The sequence below is a fragment of the Pseudorasbora parva genome, chromosome 9 (assembly GCF_024679245.1).
Source record: "Pseudorasbora parva isolate DD20220531a chromosome 9, ASM2467924v1, whole genome shotgun sequence".
Classification (NCBI taxonomy): domain Eukaryota; kingdom Metazoa; phylum Chordata; class Actinopteri; order Cypriniformes; family Gobionidae; genus Pseudorasbora; species Pseudorasbora parva.
The window spans coordinates 13,347,611-13,374,743 of record NC_090180.1 but is presented as its reverse complement, the minus strand read 5'-3'; the positions used below and the strand labels follow the sequence as shown (position 1 = coordinate 13,374,743).

The 27,133-nt window shown below is 37.1% G+C and overlaps 1 protein-coding gene across 3 annotated transcripts; it reads right to left on the bottom strand.

Annotated features, from left to right (window-relative positions):
- Positions 1-1,998: 1,998 nt before the first annotated feature.
- xrn1 (5'-3' exoribonuclease 1) lies at positions 1,999-26,894 on the bottom strand. 3 transcript variants are annotated; one of them, XM_067453995.1, is made up of 42 exons: positions 26,696-26,894; positions 24,704-24,936; positions 24,367-24,464; positions 22,861-22,970; positions 22,676-22,786; positions 22,482-22,567; positions 22,313-22,400; positions 21,993-22,161; positions 21,836-21,903; positions 20,868-21,002; positions 19,951-20,020; positions 18,906-19,011; positions 18,701-18,790; positions 17,708-17,864; positions 17,508-17,627; positions 17,254-17,423; positions 16,635-16,752; positions 16,440-16,535; positions 16,185-16,285; positions 15,951-16,082; positions 14,041-14,203; positions 13,668-13,781; positions 13,488-13,586; positions 13,222-13,337; positions 12,816-12,962; positions 12,628-12,717; positions 12,399-12,534; positions 12,252-12,308; positions 11,641-11,773; positions 11,492-11,561; positions 10,223-10,418; positions 9,558-9,653; positions 9,378-9,470; positions 8,859-8,948; positions 8,623-8,700; positions 8,143-8,274; positions 7,892-8,033; positions 7,581-7,747; positions 5,981-6,094; positions 5,724-5,823; positions 5,467-5,624; positions 1,999-3,625 (listed from the first exon to the last, which is right to left on the bottom strand). In XM_067453995.1, the coding sequence occupies exons 1-42, from the start codon at positions 26,768-26,770 to the stop codon at positions 3,350-3,352; spliced, it is 5,100 nt and encodes a 1,699-aa protein (XP_067310096.1). In that variant the 5' UTR covers positions 26,771-26,894; the 3' UTR covers positions 1,999-3,349. The 3 variants fall into 3 exon arrangements, 2 of the variants coding, with proteins under 2 accessions (XP_067310096.1, XP_067310097.1); XM_067453996.1 differs by having other exon boundaries at positions 9,558-9,650; XR_010907828.1 differs by lacking the exons at positions 1,999-3,625; positions 5,467-5,624; positions 5,724-5,823; ... (16 more) ...; positions 13,488-13,586; positions 13,668-13,781 and having other exon boundaries at positions 14,064-14,203; positions 15,951-16,081; positions 16,183-16,285.
- Between the last annotated feature and the right edge of the window lie 239 nt (positions 26,895-27,133).

The window sequence follows — 27,133 nt, the reverse complement described above, 5'->3', positions numbered from 1 at the left end:
ATTTCCCCACAAAGTAGGGAATGCCAGGACACATACACACACAGGTTTGTTTCACTATATAAGTGAGGACATTGCATGGACTTCCATTGATTTTATATCAGGTTAATGATATTTTATATCCCCTAACTCAATTCCTATCCCTAAACCTACCCATCCCAAGAACGTGCAAAACAATAGATTTAAATAAAAACATGTTTTGGCCGATTTATAAGCCTTTTTATCTAGTGAGGACCAGTCAAATGTCCTCACTAGTCAGTTATCATAATATTTTGATATTATAATATTATGTCTGGTGCGCTATCTTTGTGGGGACTTGCCATATAGACGTAATGGTTTTTATACCATACAAACCATATATTCTATCCCCCTACACTGCCCCTGCCCCTAAACCTACCCATCACAGGAAACATTCTGCATTTTTACATTTTCAAAAGAACTCATTATGTATGATTTATAAGCTTTTGTACCCATGGGGACCTCAATTTAGGTCCCCACGGTGACACGAGTCCCCATGAGTCTGTGTGCATTCAGTTTGAAGTCCTCACCAGGCTAGAAAAACATGTACACACACACACACACACACACACACACACACACACACACACACACACACACACACACACACACACACACACAGAGCAAAACAGTGTGTAGACACTGCTAGCCTACATTGTACTACTGAAGAAATTAAAATAAGCTTTTAATTGTTTAACAATATTTCATCTGTTATGAGTGAGTTTGTCTGGAATTTATAATTTTTACTTTTATATTTTACGTTGCATCTATTTTGTTCTTTAAGATAGATCCTGTATAGGTCATAGTTTGACTCAAGCTTTTTTGCTCAAAGGTGAAGACCCAACTTTACTGCATGTTTTGTAAGACCGTCCTGGGTTTAAACAATAATGCTCGTTTATCAAGTGATTTCACTTAAGGATGTTTAGTAAGATTAAACTCTAATCTGTTAATTAAACTTTGCTGAAATTAAAAACCTTGATTTGGTCTCTACACTTCATTATGGTAACTCTGCTAAACTATAATTACTAAAACTAAAACTGAAACTAAATAAATAAAAACTAAATAGAAATGTATTTCCAAAATAAAAACTAAACTAAAACTAGCAAAACCATTAGTAAAACTAACTAAAACTAAACTGAAATTTGTAGCAAAATTGAAAACGATAATAAAATAAAAACTGATTTAAAAAAGCAAAACTATAATAACCTTGCAATAGAGCAGTATCTAGAATATTTAAAAAAAATTGGGGGGACATGTGCCCTCAATGTCTATGGTGGTTACAGCCCAGATCATTAGATATGATACGAGTAGGCTATATACAAGTATTTGGTAAAAAAAATGCAATAAAAAACAAATATATATATATATATATATATATATATATATATATATATATATATATATATATATAGTTTTTGTGTGTATGCAGATACATAAGATCGTTTGGGGGTGATATGTTATTTTTATTAGAAGGAAAACATATATTCAAGACGTTTGGTATGCATTACATTGGTATGAAAATAATATCTTATTTGAGGAAAATTCCACATACACTAGAAGAAATGGTGAGGATCCAAGCCGAATTTAATTCATTTCCAGAAGACCAAGGTATGTGTTTGGAAAGAAATGGTCAATAAAAAAAGCAGAGAAGACTTTAGAGTACTTGATTAATGAATGATTCATATGTATACTCTTATATAAAATTTAAGCTATTCAGTTTAGCATTTATGAGGCATGAGGAATTTAAGAATAATTTGTTTTATGAGTAAAAGAAAGACTTACATTTGAGACACAAGTTACAATCATGCCTCAAACATGAGCATTTTCTTCTTCTTCTAACAAATGGCATGAATTTGTTAATTTGTCACAAGTGAACAGCAATTATTTCTTGCTTGTGTTGGCTTTTTTACTTTGTAATAATTACAATTTAAAAATCATAAAAAACACCACTGAGGATCTATAATTACCACAACATCAGAGGCATTATGATAGGAAAATGTTTATTATGATAACAAAATGTCTATTTACAGCACACCATCCTGTTAGAAGGTGCACTAACTTTTTTTGTCATTCTGGATTTAAGTCATTAAATAAACAACTCAAATGTCATTAAAAATAAAAGGTTTTACTTACATACTTTCAACATTTTAAAACGCAGACAAAAGAGATCTGGTAGGATACAAATATGCAGAGAAGATGAAAACAAAAGCGTGCCAGCAAAGTTCCAAAGAGAAATACAATTGTTATTTATCCCTTTTGTAAAATGGTGCATATAAAATCCATAGATCTAAATACACAATTCATTTTAAAATCATAGAACTTAAACATCTCCTCTGGAAATAAAGGTAGGCCAATACAAAAATAAAACCAATGTCCACAATCTAGAAAAGGCAATTGTGTTTAAGTTTGCATCTCCTGCTTAACCACATTTAGTCTAATATGTACACACACAATAATCCACAGAGATTACATTTGCTTAAATCAGTGTGCTTCCTGGTTGGGTGAACATAATGGGCTGATTTTAACACCTGCTTTAGTGCTTCCAACAAATCGTTAGCTTAGTACAGGGCTTATTTTGAAGCTCTGAAACTAGATCCAGGGGTTCAGTCAGATAGTTTTACTTCTTTCTGAGTTACATCGAAAGAAGATAACATTATCTAGCATCCCATGCAGGACTGCACAATGGAGTAATATAGAAAACAAAAAAAGTATTATTAATACAGATGGTGCATTGCAGCAATGTTGCCACATTCTATTCCTTCCTTGTGCATAATGTCCTGCCTACAAAACTATTTATTGCACTTTGAATATTAAAATCCAGCATCAGAAAATAACCAGTGAACATGATAAAAGATTAAAGATCTGAAAATGGGTTAATTAAAGCAAGCAAGCAAGCAAGAAAATAAAGAAAGCAAGCAAGCAAAAAAGAGAGAAAGAAAGAGAGAGGGAGAACGAGAGAAAGAAAGAGAGAACGAAAGAAAGAAAGAAAGAAAGAAAGAAAGAAAGAAAGAAAGAAAGAAAGAAAGAAAGAAAGAAAGAAAGAAAGAAAGAAAGAAAGAAAGAAAGAAAGATGAGGTAAATGTAAAACCCCTTTCATGATTCTATGATCATTTTGGTGCAGTTAATCAATACCAATAAAATGTTTTCCACCACTATCTCCACTCAAAACATGCCAACTAACGAATACAAAACTAATTCGGTGCCAGTGACAAATTAATTGTCTCACCACGAAGACTGACAACTGCATCTTGTTTTTGTTATGAAATGTCTGGTTTCATATCGCTCTTTCTCCTCTAACGTGATCAAGAGAGACGGACAGTGTGTGTAAATGGTTTCAGTCTGTCACTTTAGCAGCTTCGAAGTTGACTGCCAGTTTCCTGTGTTTCCGCTTGGAGGCTGAGCCAGGTGTGTGAGGATTGGCGTTCTGCCTGGGCGTCTTGGGTGTGGACTTATCTGCAGGCTCATGGGTGCTGGTGGGTGGGGGGGTCTTGGGAGCTAATGGGGGTACTGGGGCAGAAGCAGCCGGTCCACTGCCCAGGGTCTGACCAGCATAGGCTGAGCTGCCTGACACTTGGTTCTTGGTTCTGCCCGAAACTCGCTTTTTGGTCACCTGAAGACACAATTAGGCATGTTATAGCGAAAGCTGTATATGAGGGGGAAAAGGGCCATGGACAAATAAGTGTGTCCATGAACCTCTTTGTATTCATATTAGTTTCATATGATTATGAAAAACTTATAACAATCTCAAGAAAGTTGAACAACTTTAAAAACATCATGTGGTGTAACCATTAACATTATTATTTATATTTATAAAAATTATTTATAACCTGAAAACATCTCAAATGCATTTAAATATAGTTTAAGGTAAATAGGAACTTTGAACAAATATAAGGAATTATTAGTTCAGAAATATAAATTACTTTTTTGGGGAGTTGCACCACATGACATTTTCCAAACTGAACCCCCGATTTTTTTAAACGTATAACCTATTTTTAAATTAATATACATCTTTTTTTTTTTACTTATAACATTTGCATGGTTTTACATTCAAAAACATCCTAACTAATAAGTAATAGGCTATTTTCTACACTGGTTTTGAGGCTCTCTCCAAAAGGCCCAGTTTTGATGGGCGTGCCGCACTGAAGACTTAGAAGTAAACGCCCACAGCTAGGATTGGAATATGTGCATATTTAATGAGCTTATGCTCCCCTGTCAGTTCCCGTGAGGGAAGGATTGTTTTGAAAGCTGCAATCTGAATAATTATCTGACAGGGCTCAGTCTAAACATTTATTTATCAAACAAACACAATGATTTATCTCTCTTATCCACACACACACACACACACGTTTTACTCACATAAGTGTGCTGCACTATTCCTGTCGTATCCAATTTAGAAGGCACAGCATTGCGTTTTAATCTCAATATGTCTGCAAATCCAGTGTCAACCTGTATCTTGTTTACAAATGATTATCTTGCTATCTTCGGCGTGTTTATTGCTCGGTAACGCAATCAGTTTAGCTCCATGAGTCAGAGGGCGGGGGTACAGACGCAGCGTAAAAATAGAGGCGATGTTTCACCCTTCTTATACGTCATTGATTAGAGAGCCTTGTTTTCTGGACCAACAAGGAAGTTTTCAGCACTGAAACTTACAGGATATTCTTATATTACATGACCTTTTATATATCAAAGGCTTAAGGTAAAGGTGATTTCTCAATTCATTACCCCTTTTACAATAATTAATTAATGTTCCCGATAGTTACAATACAAATTACATTCAAACAGTGCAATGAACACAATCTAAACACTTAAGATTTTATTGTCCCAAAAACCCCTACCATACTACTTGATATTTTACACAAACTAAACTAATGATTTTGAAAATGGCGCACCACAGTTTTCATTGCGATTGAACGGCAGCACCATTTTCCTGTTTCTAAATGAAGTGAGCAGAGTCAAAACAGTGGTGCGGATCACACCAGAAGCACTGGTGTGCATAAGGGATAGCTTGTGGTAATGATATTTCAGCACTATATCCTCTAGTAGTTTTATCTAAAGCCAAATGTGTTACATTTAAGCCCTTTCATCTCCTGGCATCAGGAGATCTGTTCTATCTTTCTCTAGAAGTGTGCCACATTAACGGAGCTTAACACTCAAACGCAACCACTCGATGTCATTGTCCATTGCAATGTTTCACTGTAGACATCATCTGATGCCAGTTTGGTAGACGTCGCCCAACCCTTGGTGCACGTAAATGTTTACAGTGTTGCATTTTACTCTATAACATGCAGTGTAATTGACTGTATAAACTAATTAAAATACTGCAATTTAAATCAACTTGACGTCAAAGAGAGGAGCAGTTTTTATCAGTGTATTGATAATGAAGAGTGTTGAATAAGTATTGGAACATTTCAAATATCTATGTTTTAGACAATGCTATTATGAAGACCTCACCTGCAGGGGAACAAACTGGTTGTGAGATCCACTGGCTGCTGATGGCACAGGGGTCCGTGCTCCAGGAAAAGTACCTCCATAAAATGGCTGCCCTTGGTGGGGAAACTGCATACCCCAGTGAAGAGGTCCAAACCCTTGTGGGGGGATCAGAAGACCACCTGTGTTGAAATAACACAACAGAACCAGTGTAAATGGCAAGTACATCTGCATTAAAAGAACAGGATTTAACAGAAAACCAAAAATGCAATGACTCAGACCTGCTGGCTGACCAAACATGGAGGGATGAGGCGCAAGAGGCCTCATCTGCTGGACTCCAGGAAATATGGGAGGAGGCAGTGGGAATGAACCCAACGAGTTCTGCAAAAACCGACAAGCAACTAAAAATGAACACTGTATTCCATAAGGCACATGCTCATAAAGCATATACTTGATCATATCATAAGAAAAGACATGTAGTACTATCATACATTGAATTCTTCAATGTTTTTATGAGACAATTGAAATAGACAGTTACCAATCGTTGAAGGGCAAAGAGAGCAGCTTTCTCTTTGGCTTCAGTTTCGGACTGACACTGAGGACCGTGAACCAGCAGACCATTAGACAACTTCACCTGACACACTGTCAGACTCTACAGAACAAGAAAAAGAGCAAATGAGGTTCACAAACCTTGTATGCAAGTTTGTGCATTGGATCTACATACCGGTATCAACGTTTTCACAAACAAATCATGATTCATTGATAATCTTAGCACAAAAAAGATCACAAACATGAGAATATTAAAAATATCAGAGTATGTCTCAGGATTTGATTTGCTATAAAGATGATGCTATAACTAAAACACGAACAGACCTAATTTGTAAAAATCATTCGTAAAGCAGTTCTGACAGAAATTTTCGGATTCACATAACAGTACACATTTTCAAAATGTTCCATCATATATGATATTTGAATGAAGAGTTGATTTGCCCAGTTTTTGTTTTATTTTATTTTAACAGTTCAACTTTGGGTAATAAGCAGTGCTTGTCACTGTCACTTTTTGCCCAACCCTCCAATCACAGTGGAGAAGGGGCGGGACAAAAACTACACTGACCAATTGTCCTAATTGTACAACAACTGAACAACAATGGAGAAGTTAATGCGGGTTACTGCATTTTTATATTCTGTAATATTCTTCAAAATTAGATGCTTTTAACATTACTGCCATGGATATTTTGTATTATAGCAACCGTAAAAACGTCTCTCAGCTGGAAAAACGCTGCGCTTAGAAAAAATAGTTCTCTCAACCACTACCAGCTGACCGTTTTCAGAAGAGCACCAGGCAATTTTAGCTTGCTAAAAAATATGTATTGCTTTGCATCTGGCCAATCAGTCTCTTTAGCATTTGTGCAATATACTGGAGCCAAACATGAGAAGGAAATCCAGAAGATTCCACAGCATTCCTGGACACATCATTTGCATAGTTATAATTCATGAGTGGGCGCACCCTATTTACAAATGTTTGGAATTCCTTAATAAACACGTTTAACTACTGAATCCTTGGTATACGAAGCATTTGTGAATCCAGAGCAGTTTTATTAAAGGTCCATTTTACACATTAATTACTCACAGCCATCACTCACAAACTGAATCTCTGGGCACATGACTAAAAGCACACCCTTTACTGGTTGGCTGGCTAATTTTATTAAAATGTTTAAATCGCACAGCATTTTTGCACCGAACATTCGTTTTTGTGTAAACAGGCTTTTAGACTAAATTTCTCAAACGTTCTCCAGTGCGTATAAATACAAATAATTCAAGCAATTATTACCGATTCAGAACCATTGTCAGTTATGAAGATATATGGCTTAGGTATTTTTTATTATTCTTCCAAATTTCTGGACAGTTATTGTAAAGATCTAACCAAATTAAACATATAAAGGAATTATGAATGACTTTCTTTTGTTCTTTTCTTCATCTGTAAACTGCCCACTTTATAAATTCCATCTATATTGCATTTCTCTAAATCTCTCATTCTATCTCTATTGGACTTTAACCTCATTTCACGAATCCCTGTGCCACTTAACACATTACTCAGGATTAGACAGATGCGGGTGAAGTTTGTGAGATGGACCAACCTGTCTGTTGCGGAGGAAGGCAAACTCTGGCGGTCCCATCCCAAGCCCCATGCATACCCGCCCGAGTTCAGTGGCCATGCTGGGCAGAAGGGGCGGTCCAGTCAGAGGAGGAGGAGCAGCAGCCATCGGAGCTGGGCCGTCAGCCTGAGGGGTGTTTATCCGAGCAGCTGAGGGACAGAGAACGTCCACAATTATTCACTGCAGATATTTCAAAGTGTAAGAATTAAGCATTTATTTACTGAATTTACTGAATTACAGTTCCACAGCCCCAAATCTTATAGATTCTGGTTCTGATTGGTCACATGCAGTACCTAGTTTTTTGCTGGAGCGTCTCTTGCTTTGCTGTTGGCTACAGGGGTTTTCTGAATTCTGGCCACCAGAAGTGGAATCAGGAGCAGAGCTTGCTCCAGAGCTGTCAATCTTTAACATCTCTTTTAATACCAGAGTTCCTTTCTGCTCAAGGAAGAAAAGAATATGTAAAAATACATTAAATAAACTTTTTGTTCACTCTTTTGCAGAAGAATTCCCTCAAATAATGATGTGAGAAACATGGACTGCTCACCATGGCAAAGGACTGTGGGGAAAGAGGCTCTCCCGATTGGCTCTTGGGCTCTTTAGGCAGATGGTGCTGGTTGGGCTCAGGATCCTTTGAGATCTTTAGATTGGCTATAAGCTCCTCAAACTCTGTAGGTGCCTGTACACAGACAAATAAGTTACATAATTAATCATAGCTAATGAAATGTACAGAAATATATTTTAAAGTGATGCTTCATATTCATTTTACAGCCTGCATTAGGCCAGCATGGCACAACGGGTATGACGCATGTCATTAAAGGAATAGTTCACCCAAAAGCAAAACTTCTCACTATTTGTTCACCCTCGTCCCAAATCTGTATGAATATTTTTTCTTGCAAAACATGGATGATATTTTGAAGAATGTTGGACCTCCCCCCTCCCCCTCTGGAATATATGACAATTATTAAAAAAAACTATTTTAATTTAATTGAACTGTCAATTCAACAAAAACCACAAATGGCGATACCTTATTTGAAGGCCCATGTGCAAGAGCCGTATTCAGATCCTCATTTCTCCTCAGGAGTCTAATATTGCCACCTGAGGCCTACAAAATTTAGAAAGAAAACCTGACATTAGAATAAAAGATAGAGTATAAAGGTAAACAGTAAAATATCATTATATTGTAACTGGTGATAGTGACCAGATGATGGTGCTTGACAGCTGAATTATACAGTGTGTTGTTTATGAAATATGAAAACATACAAGTTTGTTGGATGGGTCGTTGCCTTGGCTCTGTTTATGTTGTCCCTCCAGCTGTTGCTGATGTGGCACCAGTCCACAGCTTTTCCCATCCTGTCAGAAAAAAAAAAACACCAGGAAAACTCTATTTTAGTATCACTACTATACAAGTACTGTTTAATTAATATTTTGCATTTGTTTGAATATTTGAAATTTTAGTTCATTTTTAAATGTCTGGTTAATTTTAAGTTTTAATAATTTTAGTACTTCAACTTAATATAAATGAAAATGCCTTCACAACTAGTTAATGTTTTTCTATATTCTATTTTATTTCTGTTAATTTATTTCAAAGAATTTTAAGTTTTAATAATTTTAGTACTTCAACTTAATATAAATGAAAATGCCTTCACAACTAGTTAATGTTTTTCTATATTCTATTTTATTTCTGTTAATTTATTTCAAAGAACATAAAAGTTTTCTAGTATTTTTAATTTTAGTAAACAATAACAATAACAAGCACACAGAGTAAGAGACAGTACTTACGTTATTTTGCCAGTGAGCTGGTGGTTTTTGGGGCATCCCTGAACTCTGAAGAGACTGCCATACATTACTGAACTCCTTCTCATTGCTAGAGCCCTACAGAAACACACAAGTAGCGGTGTTATAATGCATTACGGACAATTCCCAGAGCAGAAAGCCCTATTAACATCATACCCTTCATACCTTGTGTTGGTTTTTCTGGTTTAGGGCTTTGTGAGGTGAGTTTCTGTTGCCCTGAGTGTCAGTCCTGAGATTGAAACTTTGTCGGCCATTCTGCTGCTGTCAATAGGAAATTCAACACCGTCAGACTATCCTCACTTAACATATTTCCCTTTGCATTATTGAAGAGGAACTTGTTGGAACCTGTTGCACAGCACGGATTTCTACTTCCTACTACTTCTACTTTCTAATGTCTTTAATGTAACTACACTTAATATTCAGACCTAAAAGGAGTTAAAAACAGCACAAAACTATGCTTCCGAAATATTGGATTCTGCCAGAAGGAGCATAAAGGAAGATTTTCACCTATTAAAAATCTATTGCTGAATCCGAAATAGCCCTCTAAACCCTCAATCACTATTCCCTACTTAAGTCCACTAATACAGTTCACTTGAAGGAGTGAATGAAAACAAGTGAGCTAATTTGGGACAGCCGCTGTGGGTGCAATGTTGAATGAGTGCACTCAATGTAAACTATGGGTTCAGACAAGACTACCAATGGCTTTCCCCTCAAATAGTGCCCTTTATAAGGGTATAGGGGCGATTTCGGATTCAGCCTATGAGTTAGTCTGGTGTCCTATTCGCCAGCTGAGAATCAACAAGGTCCTCTTATGAGTGTGTGGCCATTACCTGCGTAGGTATAAACGGAGAGCGTGGTGAGTGATTAAGGCCGCCTAGCTGGCTCTTGTGAGTGAAAGGAGATGAGGACGATGGCTGGGGTTTGACGATGGCAGTGAGTTTGTGTGAGCCCTGCTCCTTCCTGCTGCCATGACTCAGGTTGATTAAGGCACTAGGGGGCAGTCGATAGCCACGCCCAGGAGAGCACCTGCACAAAGAGAACATACATTTAGGCAAAGTCATCATATTACTATAAATGTTTACACCTGGCATTAAGATAAGTTTTGGTTGATCGGATCATGAGTAGATGAGACACATACATGTTTACACCTGGTGTTTTTGAACCGTTTCTTTTGTTCACATAGGCCCTGTCTCAAATGGCACACTTTATGTGTACTTTCGGTCTTATGGACTTACAATGGCCGCAGCGTGCACGTGTCCTTTAAAGGGTTAGTTCCCCCAAAAATGAAAATTCTGTTATTAATTACTTACCCTCATGTCGTTCGACACACCTCCGTTCACCAATGTCATTCTTGTTTAAGACCCATAAAAGGCACTAAATATGTTATGAAGTCCATCTCACTACAGTGGCTCTACTATCATTTTATGAAGCGACAAAGAATTGTTTTTGTGCGCAAAGATTCGAATGAATCAGCGTAATGATTCATGATTTGTGTCAAACCGCCAAATAGCTGAAATCACATGGTTTTGTCGAACTGAATCATGAATCGATATAAAACTGTTTACGTTTACGACAACTTCATTGTCAGTAGGCCACAATAGACCACATGGGCATTTACACTATGAAGGCAATCCTGTCAAATGCATTTTCGACTACCACTGGAAGTGGTCAAAAGCTCAAAACATTTTACACCCTCTTTACATCTGTATAAGTTTTGTCCACTTGTGAACTGATTTTAATACCAGGTGTAAACATGGTCTTTTATTCAGTACAATCACATTTACTACAGTACACTTTACATCAATCATTAGTCCAGTCTCCTCTGGTCTCCAGCAGTTTTGCTGCTTAATATTTTTTAAGTAAAACGTGACACGCATTTCAAGATACTTTGATGATAGAACGTTTAAAAGAAAAACATTTATTTGAAATCCTTTGTAACACTACATATGTCTTGTCTTCACTTTTAACAAATAAATGCAGCCATGGTGATAAAAAAAATACTTACTTTTTAAAAAAATGGTAAGTACACTATGTATGCATTATCTGAAGAATATTTCAAAATTTGCATTGTCCATCATTTACAGCAATAACTTCTGTACCTGACAGTGAGTCCTCCAGCAAACTCCTCATCAAACAGCACTTCATACAGAACTTCAGCTTCACGTTCAGCTGATGGACCAGGAAACGAGAGAATGAAGGACAAAAACAAAATGCAGAAGGATGCCATAGAGTTTGTGTTTGTTTTTACCTCCTTTGATACCAATGACAGTTCCTCGAAGGCCAAGTGGAACGGAGAAGCTCTCCCTCACATTGACCACACGGTCAAACAGATGATACTCTGCATCAGGATCTGGAATGACACCGAACTGCTGCTCCAGAGGCTGTACATACACAAACACACACACACACACACACACACACGTTTACTTGTGTATCTAAATCTGAACGTTCCATAGTTCTATTGTTTTTATATACAGCTGGATATAAATACCTAATCCTTCCTAACCCACACTCTAAACCTAACAAAAAGTTCAAATCTTTATTCATTTACTTTATTTTTATACCATTTTTACAAATGAATATGTCTTCAGAAGGAAGTTGAGAGGTTTTGTCAGGTTTAGCTAAATCTGGGAACAATTTTGTCCCCAAAATATTGTTAAGCAGTATTACCTTTAAGCTATTTTAGTTGCCAACTGCTATTTTGTTGCAGTATATGGTAATAATAATAAATTCCAACATTTAATTTTAATAACTTTTGTCTCATATACAGGTTATATTTACATCACATACATCATACATGTTTACAGACATCATACACATTTCACATACATCATTTAGTATACAGTGACACACACGTACCCTAAAAAGCAGGTGGGGCTTCACAGTGACCCGAACTTTCTTGTTCATCTTCTTTACCTGTCACCCAAAGAAATCAACACATCAGCATAAGGACAGGAACAACAACTGTGATTGTCGAGGGGTTAGAGGTCTGTATGTGACTCTCACCTTCGTTTTCTCCAGCTCCTCCTCAATCTTCTCGACAATGCCGGCGTCCAGGATCTGCAGATCGCATGATGCTCTGGAGGTTGAGCTGACCGGATGGGTTTTCAACCAGCCCTGGATCTCCTGGATCTTTTCAGCTCTTTTCATTCAAAGAATAACAAATGATAAACAGTCACCACAAAGTCTGAAAATGTATGTACGGCAGCTTGTCTAAAATGGATTAAAAACCCACCCATTCTCATCCACTCCAGGCCAGATGTCATCTTCGTAAAAGACGTCATCGTGACTGTTTCGTGCTATGAAGTCAAACACCTCTGAAAATCTGAGAGACAAAGACAAGAAATTGTTCAAATACCCGCACAAAAACAGATGCAACCACAGGCACAACCACACACACAACCACAAAATACACATACACACCTCTCTAAGTATTCAGCCAAGAGTTCCTCTACAGCTGCAGAGTACAGCCACTCCTTCTCAGTTCTCTTGGTATAGCCAGGAACTTCCTCATTCTTCTTGTTGAACTTGAGATTAAGGCCCACATTGACTTTCTGCTCTCCATGAGGACTGAAAGTGCAACAAAAAAAAAATTAATAACTAAACCTAGATGCTTTGATTAAATAAAATGTTAAAACAATAAAATTGTTGCAGAGATTGACAAATAATGCAGATTATTAATTAAAATGTAACCTAGAAACTATAATTGGTTAAAGATTTGGGTACTTTTGCAAAGCATTGTATTAAGAGTAAATTGAAATTGTGAAATAAATAAAATATAAACTACAAAGTATGCACTTTTTCATTTAAAAACCTAAATTCCACTGACTTTTTCTTGGATCCTCTTCCAATGAAGATGCTACCGGAGAACCTTGAGACAAGGTAACTGGTGATACCAAGGCGAGAGGCGAGCACATACCCGGGACTGTACCTTACAGAGTATTTCTGAATAAAACAAAAGACTATTGGTAAAATCAAAAAATAAAAGCAGTATGAAGACCTAGACAAAAGGTATATAAATAAACTGAAGAACAACATGATTCAGTCAGAGAGTATAGATGGAGAGTGGGTAATCTTGACAGACTCAATACTTACATGCTGGTTCTGTATTAAGGCATCAAGTTGAGGCTCACATGGTACAGTGAAGACCACTCTGACTCGTCCCTCACTGATGACATCACTAGAATCTTGTACCTAAGCAAACAAAACATGCTTAATCGGTCATTTAACTATTGGAGATAGTCTGGGGACCACAAAAAGAAACTCTGTACTTACTTCTCCCATTGCACCGTAATATGGGTTTCCAACCATAAAGACAGCGGTTCCTGGGGGAAACAGCTCCTCCAGTGTTTTGAATCGTGCCAATGATGAATCAAAGGTTTTAATATCCTGGAGAGCAAAAAAAAACATTTGTATTTATATAAAATAATATTGAAGTCATGAGAGATCACAAAGCATGCATTTATTTGATTAAAATTACAGCAAAAACAGTAATATTGTTAAATAATAATCAATTTAATTTGACAATATTATTTTAATAATATTTCACAATATTACCGTTTTTATTTAATTTTTTTATGAAATGAATGCAAAGGAAATGTATAAGAAACGTCTTTCAAGAAATATTTACAAAAATGTGAATATTTACCTTCACAATGGTCTGGTATGGAAAAGGCAGGACCTGTTTGGCAAACTGCTTTTCCAAATGGACATTTCCATTCTGACCAATGACATACTTCCTGCCTGTGAGCAGCTGGGCATAAACCACCACATCCGTCTCATTGATCACAATGCCTTTACGTTTGCTGAAGCTGCAACCCAGACACAGTCATATTTTACATATGGACACTACATAGTCACTCAACCTGACATATTTAAAAAATGCAAATGTTTCAAAGATTCTGACCATGCAGAGCTAATATTAAGATTTATTATTGAAAAACATTAGTTTATACAGTATGCTTATCAGAGCCAGACTATTGCCTACTGGCATGTGCTCTGCTTTGTAGCTTATTCTGAAAAAAGACCCATTTAGAAAGGAAGTGACTGTGTACATGACCACAGCGACCAATGACATCTCAACGGAAATCAATTCGTTGAAATCAACAGTCTCCATCAACAGTGCTTTTTAAAATGTGGTACCAATTTTAATTTACAATGTGCATATCTGCATGATGTCTAGTTTACTTGCTACTAAGAGTCTCAAACTAAAATCTGTGTATCTTTCAAAGATTTGATGTCACAAATCAAATTCAATTGGGAAAATCCACTGATTAGTCCAGAACTTCTCCAGTACTATACTTTGATTCTGGTTAGACTGATAAAAAGCTCACTCATGGATAGGGATGGGTATCGTTAAGGTTTTAACGGTATTACTACTCTTAACGATACTGCTTATCGGTCCGGTACTTTAACGGTATTCTTATCGGTACTTTTTGAGATTTACTACATATATATATATATTATATATATATATATATATATATACCCCCACACACACAATTAACAAAGATACAAATTATATAGGCCTACACAGTTCTTTAATTTCAGGAAGAATTCTAGTAATCAAATGTAAAATAACACTGCATAGTTTATCATAGATCGGATAAATTAATGCTTATTAAAGCTGAAGTTATTCATTCAAGAGCTGTGAGGGATTTTCTCTTTGCATTTGGTTGTTTAATTCGCAGTAATTCGTCAGCATGTTTATTTACACTGCTGCCTCTTTAAGACAGATGTGCAGATATATAGGTGACTGATAATAGGCACACTACACTTTCTCCCGACTATATCCATAATAACTACGTCCATTTTAGACACAAACTGTGTTTAAGAGACTCTCCAAGCCGGTCATTATGACATAGATGTTTGTGTACATTTGATCGTTTAGACGCGAGTGTGAAACAGAAAGTGTAATTTGCTCGTCACTTTGCGGGCTGTTTCGGAGTGCGCGCCGACTTGGGAGCAATCTCTTGGGCACATTTTTGTGCTTTTAATCGCTTTTTTTATTATTAAACGCATCCCACAATTTACCAGCAGTAGCTAGACTGTATTTTACAACAATCACCGATCGTGCTGATTCTGTTTGAGTTATAGGGAGAAATGACAGCGTAGGCTACTGCTGCAAAGGGAATTAAGTTGCGCTAGACATAAATATTAAAATTATATTCTTTGCCAAAATCTTTGCCAAAGAAGCCAAAATCTAAAATAAAATCACATTATCACAATCTAGTGTAAAGTGTAACCAGGCTATGTTTGAATGTTTAGTTCTGTCCTCTGTCATCACTCATTAGGGCTGTCGTTTTGCGCTCGCACTCTCTCTCTCTCTCTCTCTCTCTCTCTCTCTCTGTGTGTGTGTGTGTGTGTGTGTATTTTCAAAAGTACTGACAGCAGAACCGATAACAGCCGAGCTTATCGATACAACGGTCTTTCAAAATTCAGCCCCGGGGCCCGTTTAATACCAGGTTTCGGTACCCATCCCTACTCATGGAAGTCACGTAAGCTTATCGCTTCTGATTTGGCAATATTCAAATAATGAGAATAAAAGGGGCAGCTTACTGCTCTGAGAGGCCTTGCACTTCTTTGACCCACTCCTTCTGCTCTTTATCAGTCAGATGGGTCACTTTAGTAGGCGGTGAATTGTTCTCCAGATACAACACCTGTGATCCTGAGGGTTCATCTAAAAAAAACCTGCAGAACAAGAGGGACATGCTCTTAACGGACTAGGAGGGTTTGAGTGAGATTTATCAGACAGCAAATAATCTTGAAATATCAACACAACAAAAAAATTACTTTGTTTCTCCATCTGAAACAGCTACAACTCGAGCTTCCATCAAATGGGGCCAATTCACAAACAAAGACTTTCCAAGAACCATCACTGCAACATCTTCCACCTGCAATTAAGAGAAACACACAGTACCACATCATAACGATGAAATAACATAACTTTAAAAAGCAGTTCAGTGTTTGAGACAGTCCAACATAGGGCATTAAAATCAAATTTTAAAAAAATCAGTACTAGAATATCTGAGGGGACAAACTGCTCACCTGCTCCATCTCCTGGCAGGCTAAAATCTCCAGAATCATGTTCTCGCCTCTGCTGCTTTGTTGAAACACCAATACTCCACTTTTCTTCTTATAAAACTGGGAGAAATACAGCAGAAAATCTGCATTAATTCTGGGATTATCTGACAATAATCCGCTTATTGAGATAATCAGTTATCTGTAGACAGAGGGGTTTACTTTATGACGGATGTGCTGTAAGGTGGGGAAGCCGCAGAAGTAAAGCGCTCCTCTGTCAATTCTGCGCCCTACGTGATCCAGGGATACGCGCCATGCATCCATCGGGATTGGTGTTTGCCTAAAACACAAACACAGTAGATGTGATTTCCAAAAGGTACCAAAATACATCAAGGTTCGACATGTTTAGATTGAACTGATGTGAAGCAGATGTCTAAACTGCAGTAAAATCATAGTAATGAATGTTTTATTATTGTTAAAAATAATAATTATTATTATATGTTTTATTACTATTAACAGATAAAAACAATTAGAATTATTTAATAATTATACTGTATAAGGTAAAAATGTAAATACAAAAGTGTGTCACTAAATTAAAGCACAAGGTATTCTTTTAATAAATAAAACAATTATTAGAAATAATTAGAATTGATCTGTTAATGGTAAAATAAAAAAATGTAAATACAATAGTGTGACATGTAAAAATGAACGTAAATAGAATATGTTAACTATAAAGTGTCAAGTAAAACTTCAAAAGTGTGGTTGCATGTTACAATGCAAGTGGGTGAAATATATCTCCTCCTCATGCAGAATCAACATCAGAGCGGGCTGCAGGACATACCTGACATGGCAGTGAACGATGTTGGGGAAGAGTTGAGGGAGAGGGGAGCTGTAGAAACAGTCCAGCTCTTTATCAAAGCAGTAGACCGCACACTCAGTATGTCTGTTCCTGGCCTTCTCCGATGGAGTCAGTTTATGAGTGTAGGGATCCATAGCAGCTAACAAGCATCTCTGAATGCAAACACATACTTATGAAAGTGCGCTTGCAACAAATGTTATGGCGAGATACACAGGTAATGCAGATGTTTAAAGTACCTCATCGATAAACGGGATGAGAACCACAGCTTCCCATTCCTGCTGTTTGCCGTTCAGGTCTGTTTTGAAGTCTTGTGGGTAATACTCAACAATGGGTGAGCTCGGTGATGTCATCAGATGCTGTGAAGAGCAGGCAGTCAGTGAATGACTAAGTTTCTAACAAACATCAATGTGACAAGGACGTGAAGTGTGTTTGTCACCTGGTAACACTCTGGAAGGAGGTCTTTGCTGGCTGATGGCAGGACGCCCAAGAGCTGCTCGAATGGCATGAAGGGTTTGGCCAGATCAAAGGTCAACGTGAGACTAGAGATGTTTCTCACATCAGAGAGGAAGGGAGCGTAGTGGTATGGATAATACCTGTAGTGATACGAGAGGGCACAAGTTCTCTTTTAAGCCAACAAATCAAAACCAACCAGAATTTATTAGTCAACATGAAATAAAATTGTACCATTCTTATTTGAGAAACAGTATTTATTCTAAAGGATTTATCCATGACATTTTTTTCCATTCATGTGATCTTGTGATCAAAATAACTTCCTCTCCCTCGTGCAGCATCATCTCTTCTCTGATGTTGTTTATTGGTGTGATTGGGGGAAAACCAGTCACCCACATGAGATCATAGCAATAGCAAACCACAAAAATCCGATAAATTCCCAATGGACAAAGTCCTACCCTACATTTTTTATTGTTCAAGAACCCTTTCCACTTAGATATATGTCATAATAGGGAAAAATAGACTTTCTGAACTTCTACTTCATGCTGACTTTAATATGTTCCAAAAATGTATTATATTACATATTACCGGTAATCAAAAGAAGACTGAAATTGCAATATGGCTTAGTGCGATTAGTAGGGCCCTATTTAAACGATCTGAGCGCATGATCTAAAGTGCACTCACTACAGTGGCTCTACAACAATTTTATGAAGCGACGAGAAGTTTTTGTGTACAAATCTCTCTAATCTCCCGGTTGCGCTCGGACCATGGCGGATTCATTATTTACATGGCTGGATTTGCATTTTTTACATTTTAATCCTTTTTAATTTTCATAATGTAATGTCATGATGTTTGTGTGCTGAAATGTTGACCAAATTGTGCAGCCCTGCAAAGACTGCTACTAGATGGTATTACCTAAATCATGCAGCACTACATTTAAGCACAACTCGCTACATTTTTTCACTCTCTCTTAGCTCACCAGCTCCAAGACTGAACTCCATGGTAGTAGTAATGCAAGATCCACTGGATTCCCTCCACATAACATTTAGCCTGATTGGCCAAAAACTCACTGTAAAATTAATAAGGAGAAAATTAGAGAACTCTTCAGAACTGTTCATTTTCAGATGCACAGAAAAATCATGCATCTTCCATCCTTTCCATATTGAAAATGAATGAAGACTTACTCTGAGACGACTTCAACGCCCATCTTGGTCATGTAGTAGGTGCGCTTATACTGTCGAAACTCTGTTTCAAACATGTCATCATCCTCACCATCCTCCTCTGCGCCATCTAGTGCATTATGGGAAATAATTTACCTTATTTAGAAACTGAATGCTTTAAAATGTGTTTAAATGCCTGCTTGCACTTTATTTAACAGTACATGCACTTACAGTGTACTTACACAAGAAAGTACTGAGTAACATAAGGTAATTACTTGGACTTAATATGAGTTAAGGTTAGGTTTGGGTTTTAAGATTTTTACCTAGTTATTATAGAAAGTCGGACCCACTTTATATTAGGTGGCCTTAACAACTATGTACGAACATTTTATTTAATCATTTGATACAATGCACTTATTATGTACATACATGCTTTTACATTGTACTTAAAACAATTTAATTAGCTCCATGTAATAATCTGTAAATCATTTCTGTAGTTACATTTATAATTACACTGCTTAACCTTCCCTTACACCTAACCCTAACCTTAAAGGGATAGTTCACTTCAAAATAAAAATTGTCATCCTTTACTCACCCTCAAGTTGTTTCAAACCTGTATGGATTTCTTTGTTCAGCTGAACACAAGGGAAGATATTTTGAAGAATGTCAGTAACCAAACAGTTAACTGGAGCCATTGACTTCCATTGTATTTTTTTTCCTACTATGGAAGTCAATGGCTCCAGTTAACTGTTTGGTTACTGACATTCTTCTAAATATCTTCCCTTGTGTTCAGCTGAACAAAGAAATTCATACAGGTTTGAAACAACTTGAGGGTAACTAAAGGATGACAACATTTTCATTTTAAAGTGAACTATCCCTTTAAATGTACCCATACCACCACACCTGTCACTAACATTGTACTTATTTTTTCATGTAAGTACATAGTAGTTTAGAATACCTAATATAAAGTGGGTCCAGTAAGTCCAAACACAGAACTGTAAAATGAATTGCTAGCCATTGTCTAGATCAATTATCAAGAGTAATGAACTTGGGGTTAGAGTTGGAGTACCTTTTCCTGGAGCGTTGTGAGATTCTCTGACTCCATCAAGAGCAGAAAGACAGAGAGTGTCATCTGAAGACTAAACACAAAAAGTAACACTCAAATGACTCGAAAGACTCGAAGAATTAAAAAAAAATTGTTTTAAATAATTTTAACACAAACGGTTTCCAAACACAATGTATTACAGATTAGCTGTATGAAACATTTTTTGTTTAGAAAAGTTCAATTTTAGTGATTCACCAGAACAGACACACACACACACACACCTTAATACTTTACAATGAAGTTTCATTAAGTTATTGCAAAAGCTAGCATTTACCAACATTAACTTACGATGAGCAATACATTTGTGACAGTATTTATTATTCTTTGTTAATGTTAGTTATTTATACATACAACTAGTGCATAACTCCATTAAATAATATGAATGATACCACGTGTTTTAATAAAGCATTAATAATTGTTGAAATTAGGATGAACTAATATTACTAAATGCTTTAGAAGTAATTTTTATGTTGATTAATGTAGTTAACTTATATAGAACCTTATTGTAAAATGTTACCAAATATGTTTTGTTCTTTAAAACGGATTAAGGATTAGTTGGAGAACTACACAATAAACCTGAAAAGAGCAGTCAGCATTACACAAGCCAAGACAAAGATACTCATTCATTGAAGCAACAAAAGTGACAGAGACAAAAGTGGCGAGAGCAGAAACAGGGCGTCATATGAGACAATGGCAGCAACACATTATTCTACTGAATGATTATTTTAAAACACCATGATTCTAAAACAATGATAGGTTCATTGTTTGACATGATAATTTTACATGTATAGAAAAAAAGAGTAATAGGAGATGAATAAAAAAACCTCACACAGTGTGTTTGGGTGTCATCTGCCTGGCTTGCATATTGCTAAAATATTCACCTTACTCTTCTTCAAGCCTTTGATATCAGCCTCCTCGGCTGCCAGCCCAGCTGCTTCGTTCAGGTATTTGTTCCCCACCTTACTCTCAAACCACTTCAGATCCACAAAAACCTCACTGAAGTGCTCGCGATCAAACTGAGAACAGAGAAGAGGATGATGACATGGAGTAAGAACTTAAGGGGTGGATTTATAACCCCCTCCACTTTTTTTATATTAACTATGGAATCATGTCACAGTTGACGTTTGTATTTGGTATCTGAGGGTCTGACCCACGTTAATTGCTTATAAATGTAAATGCCAACAATGTTGCATAAAGAACAGAATACCATGTTTAGAAGATGCTAGAATTATCTGAACTGCTAATAAGTAGTTTAAGGTTGTATCCTCTTACTCATTTTACAGCCTTTGGAAGAGTGGAGAACTTCAACTCTAACTTCCGATCTTCATTGAGAATATTGGTATTTTTATGAGGTCTAACTGTGTTCCCCAACAGAGCGGAAAATGTGTAGTGCATTACAGTATAACGCAGTATACTACAGCAAGTATAGTGTGGTAAAGCACAATACAACCCACTAAAGTAGTGTAGTACAACATAGGGTGGACAACACAGCTAAAATAAATTGTTAAACCTGAAATGACTGTTTTAGGGTTTTTTTTATTATGTACATTAATGTTACTGTAAACTACTACACTGAAAATACTAAATGTAGAAACAAAATCTCATTGACAATTAGCAAAGCATGTTTTCATACGGTTAATAACTAAATGAACATTAAATCCTGTTGTTCACTTTTATGCATCAGTAGTATAGCATTTATTATACACCAAACATTCGAACACTAGTGTACTATGAATATTTGATCTCTCACCCAGCACTATTATAGCATATTACAGAACAGTAAAATAGAGTGTTTCAGTGCATTACTGATAATGTATTGAAACTTTGAGGAAAAATACCAAACACTTACATCTGACAACTTCTCGAGGTACTTCTCAAAGTTGGCAAGGTTGAGATGACCGTTTTCATTCAGGTAGCCTGATGGAGGCGAAAGTGATCAGCACTATTTCAGTATTACAGTACCATCATAAAGTTACGTTCTGTGATTGGCTGGTGGACTGACTCACCCCCCAGACTGGGCAGCACACTGATATAAGTTCGATAGAGCAGTGGCAGTGCATCGTGATTGATGTGCAGGTGAGGAAGATGAGGGATGAAGTCATTTCCCACCAGGAAACCCATCAGAACCCAGTCGTCTATGATCCGCTCCAGGTCATACTCGAACGAGATCTTTTTCTAATGGAATTACATGTATATATAAAATGATGACATGATTCAAACTAACGCATGTAATTTTTGACAGCATATTTGACATCATTGTTATTTGACAGCATATAAAACGGCGGTATGTTGCTAATCATGCTATAGGAGTTATATATATTCTCACCCTGAGCTCTGAAAACTCATAATCAATGTATTCCCTCATAAGGGAGAGATGGAGCAGATGAAAGGTTGTCTCCTCAGGAGCCGTTATCCTACGCACCAGAAAAAACTCATTATAAAGGAACACAATAAACTTTCAGCTTGACACAATGAAAACAATGTCACACACACACCTCTTTTGTGCCTTTTTGCCTCCGAAGCGTACCTCCTCTCTGAGGAGAGAAAAATGAGGCTCGTGGCTGGTCAAGCCAAGCATTATCTACAAAAGAAAAAGAGAGCAAGGGGGGGAAAGACAACTTAAAATCAATACAAACAAAATCAAAATGATTATGAAGGAATTATCCTTATTATACACAACTGTACTCACCAGGTCAGCATCCAGACCATAAAGGCAGTGTCTTGTGTTTGGGTTATGACCCGGTTTGGAGCTCTCAGAGCGAATGAACTCCATGATCTTGTGCTCTCCTTCACCAGGGGTCTGTGATAAAATGGCAATCAGAAGGACTTCACAGAAACACACACCACACAAAGCTCTGAAGTCTTGTAACTTACCTCATGACCAGACAAATACACGTTTACTCCTTGCCATGATTTGTCTGTGGACAGTTTGTTGTGAACAAAATATTTAAGCTGTTCCTGTAGCCTGGCCATAAAATCCGTTCCTACAGTGGACAAGTAAGAGAAACAGTTCTCTCATTATAGAGCAGGGTCCACCAGTGAAGCTCCCATAATAAAACACCAGACCAACCCATCCAAATTACAAACCCAATAACACATTTCATTTAGATCTTAAATGGTTAAGTTCACCCAAAATTTCACCCAGAAAACTCTTCCGTGTCAGTCTCTGATGCTGTTCAGGTAGTAAACACAGTGCGGTGCTTCAAAGTTCTACGTCAGAACATTGGCTCAGTATTGGCCGGCTCCTGTGTCAGCATCGCACGCATGTGGCGTGGTGCTCATGTGAACAGCGTCAGAGATTAACACGGGAGAGAAGAAATTGTTAAATACATTATTTTTGTTTTTGGCACACAAAAAGTATTATTGTCGCTTCATAAATTAAAGTTGAACCACTACTCACATTGACTATTTTAATGATGTCTTTACTACCTTTCTTGAAAGTGGTAATAATCTTAGTCTATGGAGTGGTCAGATTTCATCAAATATATTTTGATTTGTGTTCCAAAGATGAACAAAAGTCTTACTGTGCGTTCACACCGCCGCCGACGAGAGCGGCAAGCTTTCCGGAAGTCATTCATTTTCAATGGGAGCCGGGCGGCGAGCTCCGGCGAGAGCGGTGCGGCGCGTCTTGGACGATTTGGGCGTCGAGGAGAGTTGAAATCAGCTCAACTTTATGGTAATGAGCTATGACGCGGTTCGGCGGCAACAGGCGGCAACCAGTCAGAATGTAGAAGTGCTCCGCTTGAGAGAAATCCAGATCACGCAGGCCTGTAAACTTTGGTTCCGACCACATTAGTTCCCAAGCAAATTGTAGGAGAGGTTGATCATTGCTGTGCGGGTTTCCCTATCATTTGTGACAAGATCATTCATAGTGATGTGTGATTTGTTAAGAAGTCGCGCAACACTACAGGCGCTAGAACGCTTGTTGTTCAGCGGGTATGCAATTAATTCTTACTTTCACATTTAAACGATTTCATGAAGTTAATTTATAGCCTACTTGTGGTTAGTATATCCATAAACAACTTGTTTGATTTGCGGCCTCTTTAAATACAGTTTAAAAAAAGAATAAATATATTCGATCTACGTCAGAGCGGAAGCACGTCCACGGAGCTTTCTACAGCGTCGTTGTCAGGGCGGCAAGAGCGAATTTTGACGCTTTCGCCGGCAGCGGTGTGAACGAACGGTTACAGGTTTGAAATGACATGAGGGTGAGTAATTAATGACAGAATTTTCATTTTTGGGTGAACTAACCCTTTAATCTTCTTGATTGTATCCTTTTAAAGTTCTTATGCATCATGCTATAAAATGAGACAAATAATGGTATATAACATAACTACAAAGAGATACAACAGTATGAGAGTGATAAAGATGCACACGAACCAGGAGTGATGCAGTTAGAGTCAAATCTGGCCTCTGTGGGCAAAACTTCACCCTTTTCCAAGGCCTTCTTAATTTTCTCCTCGGCTTCTTTCGCTGACCTTTAAAACACAAAGAAAGTTATTACATTTTCATATTTTCTCACACATCAATTTTCATGTAGATTTGGTGCTCAAGATTTGTTTGTTGTTAGTATCAATCTATGTACAATGCAATACAAAAACAATTGAATAAAAACTAAGTATTAAAAGATTTTGACCCAAAAAAAGCTTTTTATTGGTCTGTCAGAAAACATTAAATAAGTCTAAAATTCACACTCTGTATGGGTCTTTTGCTATACCTGAATCTTCTCCCACGCTGCTGGTTCATCTTGGCCCTAGGGGCGACTCCATCGACAGCCATGAAGAACACTTTCCTGGGCTTAATGATGCGAAAGAGCACCTCCAGGTAGTGAAAAATGTCAGCGAATATCTTTTCTTCAGAAATACGGAAGTGTACATCCTCATCATTGGGGTGGGAACACTGGTGGATGATCCCATTCATATCTAAATATAGGTTGTCAAACTCTGGGATCTGTAATGAGGTAGAGAAACACGAGTTGGCTGGTGTAAACTCGACAAAACAAGACTAACTTCAAGAACAATAACATCATTTCAGTATTAGTGTTAAAGGTCACCCCCAAATTAAATTGATGTCATTAATGACTCACCCTAATGGTGTTCCACACCTGTAAGACCTCCGTTCATCTTCAGAACACAGTTTAAGATATTTTATATTTAGTCCGACAGCGTATCTAAGTGTAGGCACACTATACTGTCCATGTCCAGAAAGGTAATAAAAACATCATCAAAGTAGTCGATATGTCACATCCGTTTGTTGATTAGAATCTCTTGAAGCATCGAAAAAACATTTTGGTTCAAAAATAACAAAAACTACAACTTTATTCAGCATTGTCTTCTCTTCCGTGTTTGTTTTCAAACTTCAAATAAAGATTCAAACGGTCACGAATCAGCGGATTGATTCATGATTCGGACCACCAATGTCACAGCAGTTTGCAGTTTAACACGCGATCCAAATCATGAATCAATATGCTGATTCAGACCGTTTGAATCTTTATTTGAGGTTTGAAAACAAACGAGGAAGAGAAGACAATGCTAATCTAAGTGTCCAAACGAGGAAGAGAAGACAATGCTAATCTAAGTGTCCAAACGAGGAAGAGAAGACAATGCTAATCTAAGTGTTCTCTTCAAAGGAAGAGAACACTTAGATATGCTGTCGGACTAAATATAAAATATCTTAAACAGTGTTCTGAAGATGAACGGAGGTCTTAAGGGTGTGGAACGACATTAGGGTGAGCCATTACTCATTAATGACATAAATTTCATTTTTGGGTGAATTAACCCTTTAAGTAACAGGAAAAAAACACAATACATAAAAGACATTTCGAGAATATGAAAAGTAAGTAAATGATACTGGTATTATTGTGTGTGTGTGGGTGTGTGTGTGTGTGTGTGTGTGTGTGTGTGTGTGTGTGTGTGTGTGTGTCTGTCTGTACTTGTTTATATTACATTGTAACATAAACCTTAGATCACCTACATTGTGGGGACCAGCCATCAGTCCCCACAATGTAAATGGATTTATAAACATACTAAATTATATTTTATTGAAAATGTAAAAATGCAGAAATTTCTGTGATGGGTAGGTTTAGGGGCAGGGTCAGTGTAGGGGGATAGAATGTAGTTTGTACAGTATAAAATCCATTACACCAGTGGAAAGTCCCCACAATTCTCAAAAACACAACATTCTGTGCGTGTGTGTGTAAATCCGATGTCAATTTTTTTCAAAGTTCGCCACGTTAAATGCACAATTATTAATACATTAAATTACAACAAAATATGCTGCTAGTAATTAGCGGAACACAGGCTGTTTAACGCCTATTGAGTCAAGGTAGGGACAAACTTTGAACTTCAAATGGGCGTTCCGAATAAGGTCCAAAAATTTTATAGATTGGGTACTTGAATCACCTGCTACTCTTCATCACAGCTGGCTGAGTATTTATAATTTGTACCGCACTCGAAATCGCCTACGATGCTTGAAATGATGTCTAGTTAGACAGCTATTAATTAGATTTCAAGACAGAACCATTATAACGTTAGTGTACATCACAGAAATAATGTCGGTAAAACATAATATTTACCTCTACAGATAACATATTTATGGTGGAGGGAAAGTGAAACTAAGGTTTTTATGTATATTAAAAGGTGAGGTTATCTGTTCACACAGCTGTAAATGATCTCTATGCGGCCTGTTATATTTAGCCAAACTAGCTCACCTGATGCTCCTTGACAACTTCACTCAGACACGGATACCGCTCCGATATCCATCGATAAAATTTAGGCACTCCCATCTTCCCGTGTACCTCTTCAAATAACAATAATGAAAAGAAAACCTACGCAGAAGCCAATGTGAGCAGAATTTCATAGGCTGATTTTGCTAGTCGGGTTTGTTTCTGTATGAGCTGTTACTGTCCAGCCAATAAAAATGTCCGTGTGGAAACTCGCATGATGTAACGTCTTGTAACACCGTTCCTATACTCAGAAAACAATAGAAGCCTAATATTAGATTAGATAAACGCCGTGAAACTAGCACAATACGTATATCGGAGAATGTACTTTAATTTTATACTTTTAAGTATTTTAAAATTATAAAGCAATTTATGACTAATGAAAATAAACAAGGATTTTACGACCATCACAGCCTTTGGAATCTA